The 21,542-nt window shown below is 32.7% G+C and overlaps 1 protein-coding gene across 1 annotated transcript in view; it reads left to right on the forward strand.

Annotated features, from left to right (window-relative positions):
* fat3b (FAT atypical cadherin 3b) overlaps positions 1-21,542 on the forward strand; it is a 305,444-nt gene that overhangs the window by 116,633 nt on the left and 167,269 nt on the right. Inside the window, exons 10-11 of the mRNA XM_061961744.2 lie at positions 14,990-15,061; positions 18,855-18,991. Of these exons, the coding sequence (XP_061817728.1) occupies positions 14,990-15,061; positions 18,855-18,991 (209 nt within the window). The remainder of the gene's footprint in view (positions 1-14,989; positions 15,062-18,854; positions 18,992-21,542) is intronic.

The raw sequence follows: 21,542 nt of genomic DNA on the forward strand, positions 1-21,542 counted from the left end.
CAAAGTTTAACTGTCAGGTTGTGATGTTGATTTAACATTGAAATTTGGTAATTTTTCAACCAATAGTCTACAACACAAATACAACGTTGAAACAACATGCTTTCTGACGACGTTTAATCAATGTTGGGTTGTGACGTTGATTCGACCATTGAAATTTGGTAATTTTTCAACCAATAGTCTACAACACAAATACAACGTTGAAACAACGTGCTTTTTGACGAGGTTACATAAATGTCGGGTTCTGACGTTGATTTGACCATTGAATTTTGGTCATTTCACAACACAAATACAATGTTGAAACAACATGCTTTTTGACGACATTTGTCCAATGTCAGGTTGTGACGTTGATTTGACCATTGAAATTTGGTCAGTTTACAATCAACAACATCTTACAACACCAATACAACGTTGAAACAACGTGCTTTTTGACGAGGTTACATAAATGTCGGGTTCTGACGTTGATTTGACCATTGCATTTTGGTCATTTCACAACACAAATACAACGTTGAAACAACATGCTTTTTGACAACGTTTAACCAATGTCAGGTTGTGACGTTGATTTGACATTGAAATTTGGTCATTTTTCAACCAATATTCTACAACACAAATACAACGTTGAAACAACATGCTTTTTCACAACGTTTAATCAATGTTGGGTTGTGACGTTGATTTGACCATTGAATTTTGGTCATTTTACAACACAAATACAATGTTTAACCAATGTCAGGTTGTGATGTTGATTTGACATTGAAATTTGGTCATTTTTCAACCAATATTCTACAACACAAATACAACGTTGAAACAACGTGCTTTTTCACAACGTTTAATCAATGTTGGATTGTGACGTTGATTTGTGAAGTAAAGTGAAGTGAATTATATTTATATAGCGCTTTTCTCTAGTGATTTGACCATTGAATTTTGGTCATTTCCCAACAAAAATACAACGTTGAAACAACATGCTTTTTGACAACGTTTAACCAATGTCAGGTTGTGACGTTGATTTGACATTGAAATTTGGTCATTTTTCAACCAATAGTCTACAACACAAATACAACGTTGAAACAACATACTTTTTGACGACGGTACATAAATGTTGGGTTCTGACGTTGATTTGACCATTGAATTTTGGTCATTTCCCAACAAAAATACAATGTTGAAACAACATGCTTTTTGACAACGTTTAACCAATGTCAGGTTGTGATGTTGATTTGACATTGAAATTTGGTCATTTTTCAACCAATAGTCTACAACACAAATACAACGTTGAAACAACATACTTTTTGACGACGTTTAATCAATGTTGGGTTCTGACGTTGATTTGACCATTGAATTTTGGTCATTTTACAACACAAATACAACGTTGAAACAACATGCTTTTTGACAACGTTTAACCAATGTCAGGTTGTGACGTTGATTTGACATTGAAATTTGGTCATTTTTCAACCAATAGTCTACAACACAAATACAACGTTGAAATAACGTGCTTTTTGACGACGGTACATCAATGTTGGGTTCTGACGTTGATTTGACCATTGAAATTTGGTCTTTTTACAACACAAATACAACGTTGAAACAACATGCTTTTTGACAAAGTTTAACCAATGTCAGGTTGTGATGTTGATTTGACATTGAAATTTGGTCATTTTTCAACCAATATTCTACAACACAAATACAACGTTGAAACAACATGCTTTTTCACAACGTTTAATCAATGTTGGATTGTGACGTTGATTTGTGAAGTGAAGTGAAGTGAATTATATTTATATAGCGCTTTTCTCTAGTGATTTGACCATTGAATTTTGGTTATTTCCCAACAAAAATTCTACAACGTTGAAACAACGTGCTTTTTGACAACGTTTGTTCAATGTCAGGTTGTGACGTTGATTTGACCATTGAAATTTGGTCAGTTTACAATCCACATCTTACAACACAAATACAACGTTGAAACAACATGCTTTTTGACGACGTTTAATCAATGTTGGTTTCTGACGTTGATTTGACCATTGAATTTTGGTCATTTCCCAACACAAATACAACGTTGAAACAACATGCTTTTTGACAACGTTTAACTAATGTCGGGCTGTGATGTTGATTTGACCATTGAATTTTGGTTATTTCCCAACAAAAATTCTACAACGTTGAAACAACGTGCTTTTTGACAACGTTTGTTCAATGTCAGGTTGTGACGTTGATTTGACCATTGAAATTTGGTCAGTTTACAATCAACATCTTACAACACAAATACAACGTTGAAACAACATGCTTTTTGACGACCGTACATCAATGTTGGCTTCTGACGTTGATTTGACCATTGAAATTTGGTCTTTTTACAACACAAATACAACGTTGAAACAACATGCTTTTTGACAACGTTTAACCAATGTCAGGTTGTGATGTTGATTTGACATTGAAATTTGGTCATTTTCCAACCAATAGTCTACAACACAAATACAACGATGAAACAACATGCTTTTTGACAACGTTTAATCAATGTTGGGTTCTGACCTTGATTTGACCATGGATATTTGGTCATTTCCCAACACAAATACAACGTTGAAACAACATGCTTTTTGACAACGTTTAACCAATGTCAGGTTGTGATGTTGATTTGACATTGAAATTTGGTCATTTTCCAACCAATAGTCTACAACACAAATACAACGTTGAAACAACGTGTTTTTTCACAACGTTTAATCAATGTTGGGTTGTGACGTTGATTTGACCATTGAAATTTGGTCAGTTTACAATCAACATCTTACAACACAAATACAACGTTGAAACAACGTGCTTTTTGACGAGGTTACATAAATGTCGGGTTCTGACGTTGATTTGACCATTGAATTTTGGTCATTTTACAACACAAATACAACGTTGAAACAACATGCTTTTTGACAAAGTTTAACCAATGTCAGGTTGTGATGTTGATTTGACATTGAAATTTGGTCATTTTTCAACCAATATTCTACAACACAAATACAACGATGAAACAACGTGCTTTTTCACAACGTTTAATCAATGTTGGGTTCTGACGTTGATTTGACCATTGAATTTTGGTCATTTTACAACACAAATACAACGTTGAAACAACATGCTTTTTGACAAAGTTTAACCAATGTCAGATTGTGATGTTGATTTGACATTGAAATTTGGTCATTTTTCAACCAATAGTCTACAACACAAATACAACGATGAAACAACGTGCTTCTTCACAACGTTTAATCAATGTTGGATTTGGATGTTGATTTGTGAAGTGAAGTGAAGTAAATTATATTTATATAGCGCTTTTCTCTAGTGATTTGACCATTGAATTTTGGTTATTTCCCAACAAAAATTCTACAACGTTGAAACAACGTGCTTTTTGACGACATTTGTCCAATGTCAGGTTGTGACGTTGATTTGACCATTGAAATTTGGTCAGTTTACAATCAACATCTTACAACACAAATACAACGTTGAAATAACGTGCTTTTTGACGAGGTTACATAAATGTCGGGTTCTGACGTTGATTTGACCATTGCATTTTGGTCATTTCACAACACAAATACAACGTTGAAACAACATGCTTTTTGACAACGTTTAACCAATGTCAGGTAGTTAATGTTGATTTGACATTGAAATTTGGTCATTTTCCAACCAATAGTCTACAACACAAATACAACGTTAAAACAACATGCTTTTTGACGACGTTTAATCAATGTTGGGTTCTGACGTTGATTTGACCATTGAATTTTGGTCATTTTACAACACAAATACAACGTTTAACCAATGTCAGGTTGTGATGTTGATTTGACATTGAAATGTGGTCATTTTTCATCCAATAGTCTACAACACAAATAAAACGTTGAAACAACGTGCTTTTTGACAACGTTTAATCAATGTCGGGTTGTGATGTTGATTTGAGCATTGAATTTTGGTCATTTCCCAACCAACAACGTGGATCCAACCTTAGACGTCAACGTTGTCTCAATTTACAAATAAAACTATTTTGCAACGGTGTTTCAAAGGACATATAATCAACGTTATATCAATGTCTTGTGCCTGCAAATGTATTTTTGGTCCAACTATTATATTATTTATGTTATTACCTTTAATCATTCATAACCACCCCCCAGCTTTTTTTTTTAAAAAGCCACCCCAAACTTGTCCCAAACATTTGTGCAACGTTTGTGCTTGTTTTAGCTCCAGAAATGTTTAGTCTGACTATTATCATTTTTATTTGAACAATGTTTTATTATTCATAACCACCCCCAACCATGTTGAAATCTCCCGAAAATTGCCCCATTATTATTCATAACCAGTCTCATGACCTAAAAACTGTAATGATTAGACAAACATTTTGCAGCATAAAAGGTTAGATTTTGACAAAGTGGGCGCGCTTGTTATAGATAATAAAAACAGAAACAACATAAAAACTACTTTGACAAAAACAGTCAGCAAAAAAGCAGCAGAAACGATTAAAATGATGAATTATTTAAAAACCGGGTCAAACAAAATCATGATACAGCACGAAGGGAAGGCTTTGTCATTTGAATAATAACTTGACACAGATGTTGCCTTTCAGCCTGGAAGCAGGAAGTAGGAATAGTTTGTTTCCATGAGGCACCACTTTGCATTCCAACATGTCAACATCAATACATTTTACGTGTTCCCATTTGTTCATCTGTGCAATGACAACATGCAGCACTAATTGATTGTGGCGACCTTTCCATGCCCCGCCTGTACGCAGCCGTCGCCAGGCTCTGGAAGTAATCAACAGCACGCTGGCGCATTAATTAAAAAGGACTCGATGAACAAGGAAACATCGTTATGACGCTCGCTTTTTCTCCCACGCACGCGACAACAGAACGCAATGCTTTCTGCTCCGCCGCTCCCAGTCTGTGGAACGCTCTCCCTGACCACCTGAGGGCACCACAGACTGTGGATGCTTTTAAAAAAGGCTTTAAAACCCTTCTTTTTAAAAAAGCCTTTTTTTTTTTTTTAGATATATGCATACTAGTTTTAGCTATTTGACTGTCCTAGTTTTTTTATTTTTATTTACTTTTTATTTTAATTTTAATTTTTTTTGGGGGGGGGGTTATATACACTGTAGCACTTTGAGGTTGTTTACTCAATGTAAAGTGCTTTTTTTTTTACAAATAAAATCTATTATTATTTTCATTATTATTATTATTATTAACATGCTTTTTAAAAAAGCCTCTTTTTTTATTTAGATATATGCATACTAGTTTTAGCTATTTGGCTCTCCTAGTTGTTATTTGTATTTACTTTTTATTATCTTTTTATTTTAATTTTAATATTTTTTTATTTTTATTTTATTTTTTGTTTTTTTTATATACACTGTTGCATTTTGAGGTTGTTTACTCAATGTAAAGTGCTTTTTTACAAATAAAATCTATTATTATTTTTATTATTAACATGCTATACGTTTAGCAAACAATCTGTCACTCCTAATGGCTAAATCCCATGAAATCTTATACGTCTAGTCTCTTACGTGAATGACATAAATAATATTATTTGATATTTTACGCTAATGTGTTAATAATTTCACACATAAGTCACTCCTGAGTATAAGTCGCACCCCCGGCCAAACTATGAAAAATAGTCAGAAAAATACGGTAATATACAAATTTGCCTATGCATTTGATTATTATATCGATTTTTTGGTACACTGTAAAAAGGAAAAAATCTGTACATTTTAGAATTTAAAAAAAAAGAAGGCAATTTTACAGTATGTACAGGAGGCGAAAAATAACCCACTATACATTGTTTTTTTTTTTGTTTTTTTTTTTACAACATATTACAGTAAATAGAAAACAATATCACGGTTGTTTTTACAGTAAAAAAAAAACTGGAAGCTTAGTTGCCAGAATTCTACTGTAAAAATTACTGTTTTTTTTGTTTTTTTTACAAAATAACACAGGAAATAGAAAAAAAGTACAATTTAAAAAAAATTATTATTCCAGGAACGCTCTCCCTGACCACCTGAGGGCACCCCAGACTGTGGATGCTTTTAAAAAAGGCTTAAAAACCCTTCTTTTTAAAAAAGCCTCTTTTTTTTTTAGATATATGCATACTAGTTTTAGCTATTTGGCTGTCCTAGTTTTTATTTGTATTTACTTTTTATTATCTTTTTATTTTTATTTTAATATTTATTTTTTTTATTTTATTTTTTGTTTTTTTTATATACACTGTTGCACTTTGAGGTTGTTTACTCAATGTAAAGTGCTTTTTTTACAAATAAAATCTATTATTATTTTTATTATTAACATGCTATACGTTTAGCAAACAATCTGTCACTCCTAATGGCTAAATCCCATGAAATCTTATACGTCTAGTCTCTTACGTGAATGACATCAATAATATTATTTGATATTTTACGCTAATGTGTTAATAATTTCACACATAAGTCGCTCCTGAGTATAAGTCGCACCCCCGGCCAAACTATGAAAAATACTCCGAAAAATACGGTAATATACAAATTTGCCTATGCATTTGATTATTATATCGATTTTTTGGTACACTGTAAAAAGGAAAAAATCTGTACATTTTAGAATTTTTAAAAAAAGAAGGCAATTTTACAGTATGTACAAGAGGCGAAAAATAACCCACTATACATTGTTTTTTTTTTTTTGTTTTTTTTACAACATATTACAGTAAATAGAAAACAATACCACTGTTGTTTTTACAGTAAAAAAAACTGGAAGCTTAGTTGCCAGAATTCTACTGTAAAAATTACCGTTTTTTTTTTTTTTTTTACAAAATAACACAGGAAATAGAAAAAAAGTACAATTAAAAAATATATATTATTCCAGGAACGCTCTCCCTGACCACCTGAGGGCACCACAGACTGTGGATGCTTTTAAAAAAGGCTTAAAAACCCTTCTTTTTAAAAAAGCCTCTTTTTTTTTTTAGATATATGCATACTAGTTTTAGCTATTTGGCTGTCCTAGTTTTTATTTGTATTTACTTTTTATTATCTTTTTATTTTTATTTTAATATTTATTTTTTTAATTTTATTTTTTGTTTTTTTTTATATACACTGTTGCACTTTGAGGTTGTTTAGTCAATGTAAAGTGCTTTTTTTTTTTTACAAATAAAATCTATTATTATTTTTATTTTTTTTATTATTATTATAAACATGCTATACGTTTAGCAAACAATCTGTCACTCCTAATGGCTAAATCCCATGAAATCTTATACGTCTAGTCTCTTACGTGAATGACATCAATAATATTATTTGATATTTTACGGTAATGTGTTAATAATTTCACACATAAGTCGCTCCTGAGAATAAGTCGCACCCCCGGCCAAACTATGAAAAATAGTCCGAAAAATACGGTAATATACAAATTTGCCTATGCATTTGATTATTATATCGATTTTTTGGTACACTGTAAAAAGGAAAAAATCTGTACATTTTAGAATTTCAAAAAAAAGAAGGCAATTTTACAGTATGTACAGGAGGCGAAAAATAACCCACTATACATTGGTTTTTTTTTGTTTTTTTTTACAACATATTACAGTAAATAGAAAACAATATCACGGTTGTTTTTACAGTAAAAAAAAAACTGGAAGCTTAGTTGCCAGATTTCTACTGTAAAAATTACCGTTTTTTTTTTTACAAAATAACACAGGAAATAGAAAAAAAGTACAATTTAAAAAAAATTATTATTCCAGGAACGCTCTCCCTGACCACCTGAGGGCACCACAGACTGTGGATGCTTTTAAAAAAGGCTTAAAAACCCTTCTTATTAAGAAAGCCTCTTTTTTATTTAGATATATGCATACTAGTTTTAGCTATTTGGCTCTCCTAGTTTTTATTTGTATTTACTTTTTATTATCTTTTTATTTTTATTTTAATATTTATTTATTTTTTATTTTATTTTTAGTTTTTTTTATATACACTGTTGCACTTTGAGGTTGTTTACTCAATGTAAAGTGCTTTTTTTTTTTTTTTACAAATAAAATCTATTTTTTATTTTATTTTATTTATTATTATTATTAACATGCTATACGTTTACCAAACAATCTGTCACTCCTAATGGCTAAATCCCATGAAATCTTATACGTCTAGTCTCTTACGTCAATGAGATCAATAATATTATTTGATATTTTACGGTAATGTGTTAATCATTTCACACATAAGTCGCTCCTGAGTATAAGTCGCACCCCCGGCCAAACTATGAAAAAACTGCGACTTATAGTTAAAAAAATACAGTAATATACAAATTTGCCTATGCATTTGATTATTATATCGATTTTTTGGTACACTGTAAAAAGCAAAAAATCTGTCCTTTTTACAATTTTTTAAAAAATGGCAATTTTACAGTATGGGTCTGGCTACCGACCTGATAAGTCCGAAAGAGATGATCCAGTATTATCTGCTCACTGACACTACCCGGTGGTTGTTTGAGCACACCGCAGCTAGTCCTGGATAGTCCCACTCCTTAATGCTTCGCAGGACTCCCACAGGAATGAGGCGAAAAATAACCCACTGTACATTGTTTTTTTTGTTTTTTTTACAACATATTACAGTAAATAGAAAACAATATCACGGTTGTTTTTACAGTAAAAAAAAAAACTGGAAGCTTAGTTGCCAGAATTCTACTGTAAAAATTACCGTTTTTTTTTTTTACAAAATAACACAGGAAATAGAAAAACAGTACCATTTTTAAAAATTATTATTCCAGAAACTGATTTGCCAGTTTCCCAGACCCACTGTACATTGTTTTTTTTGTTTTTTTTCACAACATATTACAGTAAATAGAAAAAAATACCACTGTTGTTTTTACAGTAACAAAACTGGAAGCTTAGTTGCCAGAATTTTACTGGAAAAATTACAGTTTTTTTTTTTAAACAAAATAACACAGGAAATGGAAAAACAGCACCAATTAAAATTTTTTATTTTTTTTATTATTATTTCGAAACTGATTTGCCAGTTTTTACCGTGAAAAACAACAACAAAACAGTAATACCATTTTTTTTTTGTTACAGTAGAGGTGTCCAAAGTGCGGCACGGGGGCCATTTGCAGCTCGCAGCTAATTTTTTAACGGCCCGCGGCACATTCTAAAAACAAACATAAAAGTGGAATAAAAGAGCAAACAGGTGAAACATAACAAGAAAAATTTGCAATGTTGACTTGAATAACACAAAGTTGCCATGCAGGCTGTTTTTTTCTTTAAAACTGTCATCAATCGGAAAATAATAACACATTAAAATCAATGTTGTTATGAATTGTTGACTTATTTAAGGCTCCAATTACTTCACATCAAAAATGTCACTTAAATATTTGTGTTGGCATATGTAAAAAAGTTTGCTTTGACAAAAAGGGAATAAAACAAACAAACAAAAATATAACAAAATAATTAAAGCTTATAATTGTTGGATGGATCGGAAGTTGATTTACAGATTTAAGCGTTAAAAGCAAAAAAAAAGAAAAAAAAGAAAAAAGTATGACTTATTTTGAACACTTTTATGAGTGGGACCCTTTTAGATCCCCAAAAAACTTTAGTGGGATTTGTTTTTCCTGTCATTGCTCAAAGACAATAATGAATTAAAATCTATGTTGTTATGAATTATTGACATATTTCAGGCTCCAATTACGTCACATCAAAAATGTCACTTAAATGTGTGCGTTTGCCATATAAAAAAGTATGCTTTGACAAAAGGGAAAAAAACAAAACAAAAAAAAAACATAAAAAAATAATAAAAGCTTATAATTGACGGATAGATTGGAAGTTGATTTAGAGATTTAAGCGTTAAAAGTAAATAAAAAGTATGACTTCTTTTTAACACTTTTATGAGTGGGACCCTTTTGGATCCCCAACATTGATTAAGTGTCGTCAAAAAGCATGTTGTTTCAACGTTTTATTTGTGGTGTAGAATATCAGATGGAAGATGACCAAAATTCAATATCAAATGAATGTCACAACCCAAAATTGATTTAACGTCGTCAAAAAGCATGTTGTTTCAACGTTGTATTTAATACTGGTTGAGAAATGACCAAAATTCAATGGTCAAATCAACGTCACAACCTGACATTGAATAAACGTCAAAAAGCATGTTGTGTGAATGTTGCATTTGTGTTGTTGAATATTGGTTGGGAAATGACCAAATTTCAATGGTCAAATCAACATTAGCACCCAACATTGATTAAATGTTGTCAAAAAGCATGTTGTTTCAACGTTGTATTTAATACTGGTGGGGAAATGACCAAAATTCAATGGTCAAATGTAACGCTGTCAAAAAGCATGTTGTTTCAACGTTGTATTTGTGTTGTAGAATATTGGTTGGAAAATGACCAAATTTCAATGTTAAAATCAACGTCAGAACACAACATTGATGTAACGTCGTCAAAAGGCATGTTGTTTCAACGTTGTATTTGTGTTGTGGAATATTGGTTGGGAAATGACCAAAATTCAATGACCAAATCAACGTCAGCACTCAACATTGATTTAAAGTCGTCAAAAAGCATGTTGTTTCAACGTTGTATTTAAAACTAGTTGGGAAATTTCCAAAATTCAATGGTCAAATCAACGTCAGAACCCAACATTGAATAAAACGTTGTCAAAAAGCACGTTGTTTCAACGTTGTATTGGTGTTGTAGAATATTAGTTGCAAAATGACCAAAATTCAATGTCCAAATCAACGTCAGAACCCAACATTTATTTAAAGTTGTCAAAAAGCATGTTGTTTCAACGTTGTATTTAAAAGTAGTTGGGAAATGACCAAAATTCAACGGTCAAATCAACGTCAGAACCCAACATTGATTAAACGTCGTCAAAAAGCATGTTGTTTCAACGTTGTATTGGTGTTGTAGAATATTAGTTGGGAAATGACCAAATTTCAATGTCAAATCAACGTCACAACCTGACATTGAACAAACGTCGTCAAAAAGCATGTTGTTTCAACGTTGTATTTGTGTTGTAGAATATTGGTTGGGGAATGACCAAACTTCAAAGGTCAAATCAACGTCACAACCTGACATTGATTAAAAGTTGTCAAGTGCATGTTGTTTCAATAAAATATTAGCATAGAATATTAGTTGAAAAATGACCAAAATTCAATGGTCAAATCAACGTTAGCACCCAACATTGATTAAATGTTGTCAAAAAGCATGTTGTTTCAACGTTGTATTTAATACTGGTGGGGAAATGACCAAAATTCAATGGTCAAATGTAACGCTGTCAAAAAGCATGTTGTTTCAACGTTGTATTTGTGTTGTAGAATATTGGTTGGAAAATGACCACGTTTCAATGGTCAAATCAACGTCAGAACACAACCTTGATGTAACGTCGTCAAAAAGCATGTTGTTTCAACGTTGTATTTGTGTTGTAGAATATTGGTTGGGAAATGACCAAAATTCAATGACCAAATCAACGTCAGCACCCAACATTGATTTAAAGTCATCAAAAAGCATGTTGTTTCAACGTTGTATTTAATACTAGTTGGGAAATTTCCAAAATTCAACGGTCAAATCAACGTCACAACCCGACATTGAATAAAACGTCGTCAAAAAGCATATTGTTTCAACGTTGTATTTGTGTTGTAGAATATTAGTCGCAAAATGACCAAAATTCAATGACCAAATCAACGTCAGAACCCAACATTTATTTAAAGTCGTCAAAAAGCATGTTGTTTCAACGTTGTATTTAAAAGTAGTTGGGAAATTACCAAAATTCAACGGTCAAATCAACGTCAGAACCCAACATTGAATAAAACTTTGTCAAAAGGCATGTTGTTTCAACGTTGTATTTGTGTTGTAAAATGACCAAAATTCAATGGTCAAATCAACGTCAGAACCCGACATTGATGTACCGTCGTCAAAAAGCATGTTGTTTCAATGTTGTATTTGTGTTGTAGAATATTAGTTGGAAAATGACCAAATTTCAATGTCAAATCAACGTCAGAACCCAACATTGATGTACCGTCGTCAAAAAGCATGTTGTTTCAACGTTGTATTTGTGTTGTAAAATGACCAAAATTCAATGGTCAAATCAACGTCAGAACCCAACATTGATGTACCGTCGTCAAAAAGCATGTTGTTTCAATGTTGTATTTGTGTTGTAAGATGTTGATTGTAGTAAAATGACCAAATTTCAATGGTCAAATCAACGTCAGAAACCGACATTGATGTACCGTCGTCAAAAAGTATGTTGTTTCAACGTTGTCTTTGTGTTGTAGAATATTAGTTGGAAAATGACCAAATTTCAATGTCAAATCAACGTCAGAACCCAACATTGATGTACCGTCGTCAAAAAGCATGTTGTTTCAACGTTGTATTTGTGTTGTAAAATGACCAAAATTCAATGGTCAAATCAACATCAGAACCCAACATTGATGTACCGTCGTCAAAAAGCATGTTGTTTCAACGTTGTATTTGTGTTGTAAGATGTTGATTGTAGTAAAATGACCAAATTTCAATGGTCAAATCAACGTCAGAAACCGACATTGATGTACCGTCGTCAAAAAGTATGTTGTTTCAACGTTGTCTTTGTGTTGTAGAATATTAGTTGGAAAATGACCAAATTTCAATGTCAAATCAACGTCAGAACCCAACATTGATGTACCGTCGTCAAAAAGCATGTTGTTTCAAACGTTGTATTTGTGTTGTAAAATGACCGAAATTCAATGGTCAAATCAACGTCAGAAACCGACATTGATGTACCGTCGTCAAAAAGTATGTTTTTTCAACGTTGTATTTGTGTTGTAAGATGTTGATTGTAAAATGATCAAATTTCAATGGTCAAATCAACGTCACAACCCAACATTGATGTACCGTCGTCAAAAAGTATGTTGTTTCAACGTTGTATTTGTGTTGTAGAATATTAGTTGGAAAATGACCAAAATTCAATGGTCAAATCAACGTCAGAAACCAACATTGATGTACCATCGTCAAAAAGCATGTTGTTTCAACGTTGTATTTGTGTCGTAAAATGACCAAAATTCAATGGTCAAATCAACGTCAGAACCCAACACTGATGTACCATCGTCAAAAAGCATGTTGTTTCAATGTTGTATTTGTGTTGTAAAATGTTGATTGTAGTAAAATGACCAAATTTCAATCAAATCAAATCAAATCAACTTTATTTATAAAGCACATTTAAAATTTACCACAGGGGTAGCCAAAGTGCTGTACAATGAACAGGTTAAAAGATAAAACGAGTACCGAGCAAACACAACACAACACAAACAGAACACGATAAAAAATAAATAATTAAAATAGAATTAATAAAAACATAAAAACAGGATCACAGCAGGATGGATATCACTCAGTGTTAAAAGCCATGGAATAAAAGTATGTTTTTAAGAGAGATTTAAAAACAGGAAGAGAGGAGGCTTGTCTAACACTCAGAGGTAGGTCGTTCCATAGCTTGGGAGCAGCAACGGCGAAAGCTCTGTCACCTCTAAGCTTCAGCCTTGTGTCAGGGACCGTCAACAGCAGCTGATCGGCTGATCTTAAGGATCGGGTGGGGCAGTAAGGCTGAAGGAGGTCGGTCAAATCAACGTCAGAAACCGACATTGATGTACCGTCGTCAAAAAGTATCTTGTTTCAACGTTGTATTTGTGATGTAGAATATTAGTTGGAAAATGACCAAAATTCAATGGTCAAATCAACGTCAGAACCAAACATTGATGTACCGTTGTCAAAAAGTATGTTGTTTCAACGTTGTATTTGTGTTGTAGAATTTTTGTTGGGAAATGACCAAAATTCTATGGTCAAATCAACGTCAGAACCCGACATTGATGTACCGTCGTCAAAAAGTATGTTGTTTCAACGTTGTATTTGTGTTGTAAAATGACCAAAATTCAATGGTCAAATCAACGTCAGAACCCAACATTGATGTACCGTCGTCAAAAAGTATGTTGTTTCAACGTTGTATTTGTGTTGTAGAATATTAGTTGTAAAATGACCATAATTCAATGGTCAAATCAACGTCAGAACCCAACATTGATGTACCGTCATCAAAAAGCATGTTGTTTCAACGTTGTATTTGTGTCGTAAAATGACCAAATTTCAATGATCAAATCAACGTCAGAAACCGACATTGATGTACCGTCGTCAAAAAGTATCTTGTTTCAACGTTGTATTTGTGTTGTAGAATATTAGTTGTAAAATGACCAAAATTCAATGGTCAAATCAACGTCAGAACCCAACATTGATGTACCGTCGTCAAAAAGTATGTTGTTTCAACGTTGTATTTGTGTTGTAGAATATTAGTTGGAAAATGACCAAAATTCAATGGTCAAATCAACGTCAGAACCCAACATTGATGTACCGTCATCAAAAAGCATGTTGTTTCAACGTTGTATTTGTGTCGTAAAATGACCAAATTTCAATGATCAAATCAACGTCAGAAACCGACATTGATGTACCGTCGTCAAAAAGTATCTTGTTTCAACGTTGTATTTGTGTTGTAGAATATTAGTTGGAAAATGACCAAAATTCAATGGTCAAATCAACATCAGAACCCAACATTGATGTACCGTCGTCAAAAAGTATGTTGTTTCAACGTTGTATTTGTGTTGTAGAATATTAGTTGGAAAATTACCAAAATTCAATGGTCAAATCAACGTCAGAACCCAACATTGATGTACCGTCATCAAAAAGCATGTTGTTTCAACGTTGTATTTGTGTCGTAAAATGACCAAATTTCAATGATCAAATCAACGTCAGAAACCGACATTGATGTACCGTCGTCAAAAAGTATCTTGTTTCAACGTTGTATTTGTGTTGTGGAATATTAGTTGGGAAATGACCAAATTTCAATGTCAAATCAACATCAGAACCCAACATTGATGTAACGTCGTCAAAAAGCATGTTGTTTCAACGTTATGTTTGAGCTGCTCAACATCAGGACCTCATTCAACAAGTCCTCAACGTTGTTTCAATGTCTTGTGCCTTCTGAGGTCCACAAAGCGTCTCTCATTCTCGTGTTTTTTCTTCTGTGTTTTTTCTGTGGCTTTTTCCACTCTCTCCCCACGCAGGCGGGCGAGTGGCGAGAGAAATGTTCTACATTCCGCAGAACGCGTGCGGGAGAAACTGCTCGCTGGACACAGGTCAGATGAAAACCACACCGCTTCACCGACATTCAAACTTTGTCTTCATTCTGTGACAAGTGTTGTTTCTCCCAGGGAAGTGAAGTCACTTGTCAATCCCAAGTTCTTTCAGATGACATATATGCAGAGTAAGAAGGACCACCAAGACAGAATTGGAATATTATCCATTTTTACTAAAGCTTTAGGAGAACCACCTAGACCAATACATTCATACCGGCTTCCTAAGTTGTTCTAACATTCAAACAGGAAGAGACAACTTCTTGAATACACAAACAGCCCCCACCCTCTTCAGAAAGAAATACAGGCGCATTGTTCTACTACAGATAAGATATAAGGGAGTACTCCAACTCCAACATTCCAAGTCTTCAAGGTAACACACACAGTTTACTTGCGGACATAAAATGAAAAAATAGAAAGAGTACAAAAGGAAAAACACAAGCTGATTCAAACATGACTATGAATAAAGAAATAACTCTTAAATTCTCCACACGCATCATGTCAAATTATGACTAAAGTACTTTCATTTACACTTGAATTTTTGTATTATTAATTTTGTTTGGATATATTCGTTATAAGACTGCGTACATTTTACACTTTTTATGTGTTCCTTCTTCTGCAATATATTTGATCAGTATTTGTGTGAATGTCCCAGAATTCACACAATTATATAACTATAATATGCAAATAATACAAATAAGATTATAATTATATCACACAAATATGATTATACACCAAAATAATTATCATTTATTATTATTCCACAGTTTTACTACAAAATTTAAAAAAAAATATATTCCGCATTACCCAGAATTCTCGGTTTTCTGGTGTACTTTACCCATTGAAAATGAGTGGGTCAATTGTCAAACATGCACAACTCCCATATTCCTAACCCGATTGGCACTGTTCCACCATCCACACACTCAACCCACCTTGGACAATCAAACCACCAAATTCCCCCCCAAAAATTCCAGGAATTCCCAGTTATCCAAAGCCCTATTTTCACCTGTTCCTGGAAAGTTTTCACAGTCCACATTTTTCAACCGTTTTTGACCATTCCACCTTCAAAACATTCCACAACAATTGCTCCTATTTTTTTTGGTTCAAATTCCCGGTTTTCACAAAATTCCAGGAAATGCAAAATACCCATTTTCAATTAAGACTGTTACTACGTCTACATTTTTTTAACCGATTCCAAAAATTCCAACACCAACCCATTCATATCATCTAGGACAATTGTGCTAGTATCAATATTTTCAAAAATTCCCAAATTTCCAGGAAATTCCCATTGAAATTAATAGGATAGGATAAGATAGGATAGGACTTTATTGTCATTGCACAAGTACAATGAACATACTTGCCAACCCTCCATAGGTCATAAATATATAAATAATTATTGATATTGACCAATATAATAATAATACAATTTAAACAATTACTGCATAACAAAAAATCATTTTCATAGTTGAATAAGAATAACAGGGCAAATTAATGTTACACAGCCGTTATTTACTGGCACTAAACCTGCAGAAAATAGTTCTTCTCAGGTTTCTCTATGTTTACATTTTCACACTTTGCGCTATTTTCTTAGACTATATGAAGCATTTCTTACATATTCCTTATTTTAAGAGCTTATTGTTAAGTGTTCAATGTGATTTTACTATTTTGTTGACATTGTTGGAGTGTTTTCCACGCTTGTGTTGACATTTCCTTTCTGCCTTGATAGCTGAGGGATTATAATCAGAGGAAGTTACATTTGAAATAAAAATATAAAATATTGTATTCCCCTTCTTATTTTCAATAGGTCATAAAAATATCAATAATTATTGATATCAACCAATATAATAATAATACAATTTAAATAATTACTCCATAACAAAAATTCCTTTTCATAATTATATAAGAATAACAGGGCAAATTAATGTTACACAGATGTTATTTCCTGCCACTAAAGCTGCAAAAAATAGTTCTTCTCAGGTTTCTCTATGTTTACATTTTCACACTTTGCGCTATTTTCTTAAACTATATGAAGCATTTCTTACATATTCCTTATTTTAAGAGCTTATTGTTAAGTGTTCAATGTGATTTTACTATTTTGTTGACATTGTTTGAGTGTTTTCCATGCTTGTGTTGATATTTCCTTTCTGCCTTGATAGCTAAAGGAATTTATAATGAGAAGAAGCTATATTTGAAATAAAAATATAACATATTTTATTCTCCTTCTTATTTTCCATAGGTCATAAAAATATCAATAATTATTGATATTGACCAATATAATAATAATACAATTTAAATAATTACTGCATAACAAAAATTAATTTTCATAGTTAAATAAGAATACAGGCAAAATTTATGTTACACAGCCGTTATTTCCTGCCACTAAACCTGCAAAAAATAGTTCTTCTCAGGTTTCTCTGTTTTAAACATTTATTGATATCGACCAATATAATAATAATACAATTTAAATAATTACTGCATAATAAAAAATAATTTTTATAGTTGAATAAGAATAACAGGGCAAATTAATGTTACACAGCCGTTATTTCCTGCCACTAAACCTGCAGAAAATAGTTTTTCTCAGGTTTCTCTATGTTTACATTTTCACACTTTGCGCTATTTTCTTACACTAGATAAAGCATTTCTTATGTATTCCTTATTTTAAGAGCTCATTGTTAAGTGTTCATTGTGATTTTGCTATTTTGTTGACATTGTTGGAGTGTTTTCCATGCTTGTGTTGACATTTTCTTTCTGGCTTGATCGCTGAGGCATTTTAATCAGAAGAAGTTACATTTGAAATTAATAATACTAAATATTTTATTCTCCTTCTTCTTATTTTCCACAGGTCATAAAAATATCAATAATTATTGATATCGACCAATATAATAATAATACAATTTAAATAATGACTGCATAACAAAAAATAATTTTCATAGTTGAATAAGAATAAAGGGCAAATAAATGTTACACAGCCGTAACATTGTTGGAGTGTTCTCCATGCTTGTGTTGACATTTCCTTTCTGCCTTGATAGCTGAGGGATTATAATCGGATGAAGTTACATTTGAAATATGTAAAAAAATATATAAGTATTTAAAAATAAAACAACACAATATATATATATATATATATATATATATATATATATATATATAATGTAAAACATTGAATATAAAAAAATAAAATAAATAAATAAATAAATGAAAGAAATATATATTAATAAAAAAAAAAGAAATCTGGGTTCTTAATGTTGATAGGTCATAAAAAAGATCAATAATTATCTATTTAAAACACTGATATCGTGATTCAGTTTTCAACCATATCGCACAGCTCTAAGCGACTGTCCTTTTGGAGAAAAGAGCAGAAAAAAAAGACAAATAAGCAAGCATAACCTGCAGATTGTCTGCGGCTGAACACGCCTGGCTGCTTCCGTGGAAACATCAGTATTCATGTGTCGAGCGGCGCCGCAGCCCTCAGAAGAGAGCAGGGATGGTGGTGAATCGCTAATGCGTATCAATTCTCTCCCTGGCTTGAATCAAACGCTAAAACCCCTAAACTGTACTTTTTTTTCTTTCTTAGTCTGCGCGCTGGCTGGTGTTTGGGAGCGATAAGACAGATGTTTGCGTGGCCGCTAACAGCTCCCGGGCTGACGGACACCGCCGCGTCGTTGCGTTTCACTTCACTTTATCACGCTCGGCCCGCGGGCCCAGATGGCTGGCGAAATGATTGCGCGGCGCGGTTGAGGTGGCCGTGAATGCTAACGGGCTAACGTTGCTAACGTGTGTGTGTGTGCGACCGCAGGAAGCTTCGACATGCAGTTTGACCTCCAAGTGGGCGTGGGCACGGTGGTGGTGGCCAGGCCGCTGGACGCCGAGGCGCAGGGCGTGTACAACATGACCGTGCAGGTGACCGACGGCACTAACGTCGCCACGACGCAGGTACGCCAACGCTTTGGGTGTTCACTTGTCAATATCGCCGCTGGCGGTACTGAAGGGAATTAATCAATTCATATCATGTTCTACACATGTTCATATTCAACTTGGAGAAAGCGAACCACCAAGTTTAAGTAAATAATGTTTGAGCGCAGAATAAATTAAGGAGCCTTCTTTCTTTATTTTGCACTATTTTGCTTGTAATTTTGCAACGTTTTCTTTATTTAAATTTTTTTTTTTTTTTTAATTTTGCATTGTTTTCTTTGTCATTTTGAAACCTTTTCTTTACTTTGCAACATTTTATTTGACATTTTGCAACATTTTATTTGACAGTTTGCAACCTTTCCTTTATTTTGCAACATTTTCTTTGTCATTTTGCAACGTTTTCTTTGTCATTTTGCAACATTTTCCTTGTTATTTTGCAACGTTTTCCTTGTTATTTTGCAACGTTTTCTTCATTTTGCAACATTCTTCTTATTTTGCAAGGTTTTCTTTATTTTGCAATATTTTGCTTGTTGTTTTGCAACGTTTTCTCTATTTTAGAATTTTTTTTTGTAATTTTGCATTGGTTTCTTTGGCATTTTGCAACCTTTTCTTTATTTTGCAACATTTTTTGTGACATTTTGCAACCTTTTCTTTATTTTGCAACATTTTTTTATTTTGCAACATTTTCTTTGTCATTTTGCAAGGTGTTGCATGTCATTTTGCAACGTTTTCTTTGTTGTTTTGCAACGTTTTCCTTATTTTGCAACGTTTTTTCATTTTGCAACATTTTTCTTATTTTGCAAGGTTTTCTTTATTTTGCAATATTTTGCTTGTTATTTTGCAACGTTTTCTCTATTTTAGACATTTTTTTGTAATTTTGCATTGTTTTCTTTGTCATTTTGCAACTGTTTCTTTATTTTGCAACATTCTATTTGACATTTTGCAACCTTTTCTTTATTTTGCAACCTTTTTTTATTTTTGCAACATTTTCTTTGTCATTTTGCAAGGTGTTGCATGTCATTTTGCGACGTTTTCTTTGTCATTTTGCAACATTTTCCTTGTTATTTTGCAACGTTTTCCTTGTTATTTTGCAACGGTTTTTTTTTGCAGCCTTTAAAATAAAAAAATAAAAAATAAATGGGTTACTCTCTGACAAACCCAGAAATTGGGTTACATAACTAGGTTACTCCATATAAAAAATAACCCCAAATTTTAACCAAACACTCACAACCCATAAATTGGGTTACCAAAATAACCCAACAGTTTTTTAGCGTGTATAGGATAATTGCTCAGAAACAGAAAAACAAGGACCCTGGGCTTGACTTCAGTGGTATTTGGACTGGTCAGCCTTTAAAATAAATAAAAAACAAAACAAAAATGGGTTACTCTCTGACAAACCCAGAAATTGGGTTACATTAATTGCCCTATAACCCAGAAAATAGGTTACTCTATTTAAAAATAACCCCAAAATCTAACTCAACACTCGCAACCCATAAAGTGGGTTACCAAAATAACCCAACAGTTTTTAGCGTGTATAGGAGAATTGCTCAGGAACAGAAAAATATTGACCCTGGGCTTGACTTCAGTGGTATTGCAACCTTTTCTTTATTTTGCTACATTTTTCTTATTTTGCAAGGTTTTCTTTATTTTGCAATATTTTGTTTGTTATTTTGCAACGTTTTCTCTATTTTAGACATTTTTTTGTAATTTTGCATTGTTTTCTTTGTCATTTTGCAACTGTTTCTTTATTTTGCAACATTTTATTTGACATTTTGCAACCTTTTCTTTATTTTGCAACCTTTTTTTATTTTGCAACATTTTCTTTGTCATTTTGCAAGGTGTTGCATGTCATTTTGCAACGTTTTCTTTGTCATTTTGCAACATTTTCCTTGTTATTTTGCAACGTTTTCCTTGTTATTTTGCAACGGGTTTTTTTGCAGCCTTTAAAATGAAAAAAATAAAAAATAAATGGGTTACTCTCTGACAAACCCAGAAATTGGGTTACATTAATCGCCTTATAACCCAGAAAATAGGTTACTCTATATAAAAATAACCCCAAATTCTAACTCAACACTCGCAACCCATGAAGTGGGTTACCAAAATAACCCAACAGTTTTTAGCGTGTATAGGATAATTGCTCAGGAACAGAAAAATAATGACCCTGGGCTTGACTTCAGTGGTACTTGGACTGGTCGGCCTTTAAAATAAAATAAAAAAGAGCCTCTAACCCAAAAAATGTGTTACTCTCTGACAAACCCAGAAATTGGGTTACATTAATCGCCCTATAACCCAGAAAATAGGTTACTCTATATAAAAATAACCCCAAATTCTAACTCAACACTCGCAACCCATAAAGTGGGTTACCAAAATAATCCAAAATGTTTTAGCATGTATATGCTACTTGCTCAAAAACAGAAAATTATTGACCCTGGACTTGACTTCAGTGATAATTGGGCTGGTCAGTCTTTAAAAAATCAACAAGATTCAAGGAACTTTATTGCCACACGAGCACACCTGAGATCCCAGATTGAGCCCGATGAGTGCCACAAGAACTATAATATGGACATAAAAT

The sequence above is a fragment of the Nerophis lumbriciformis genome, linkage group LG09 (assembly GCF_033978685.3).
Source record: "Nerophis lumbriciformis linkage group LG09, RoL_Nlum_v2.1, whole genome shotgun sequence".
Classification (NCBI taxonomy): domain Eukaryota; kingdom Metazoa; phylum Chordata; class Actinopteri; order Syngnathiformes; family Syngnathidae; genus Nerophis; species Nerophis lumbriciformis.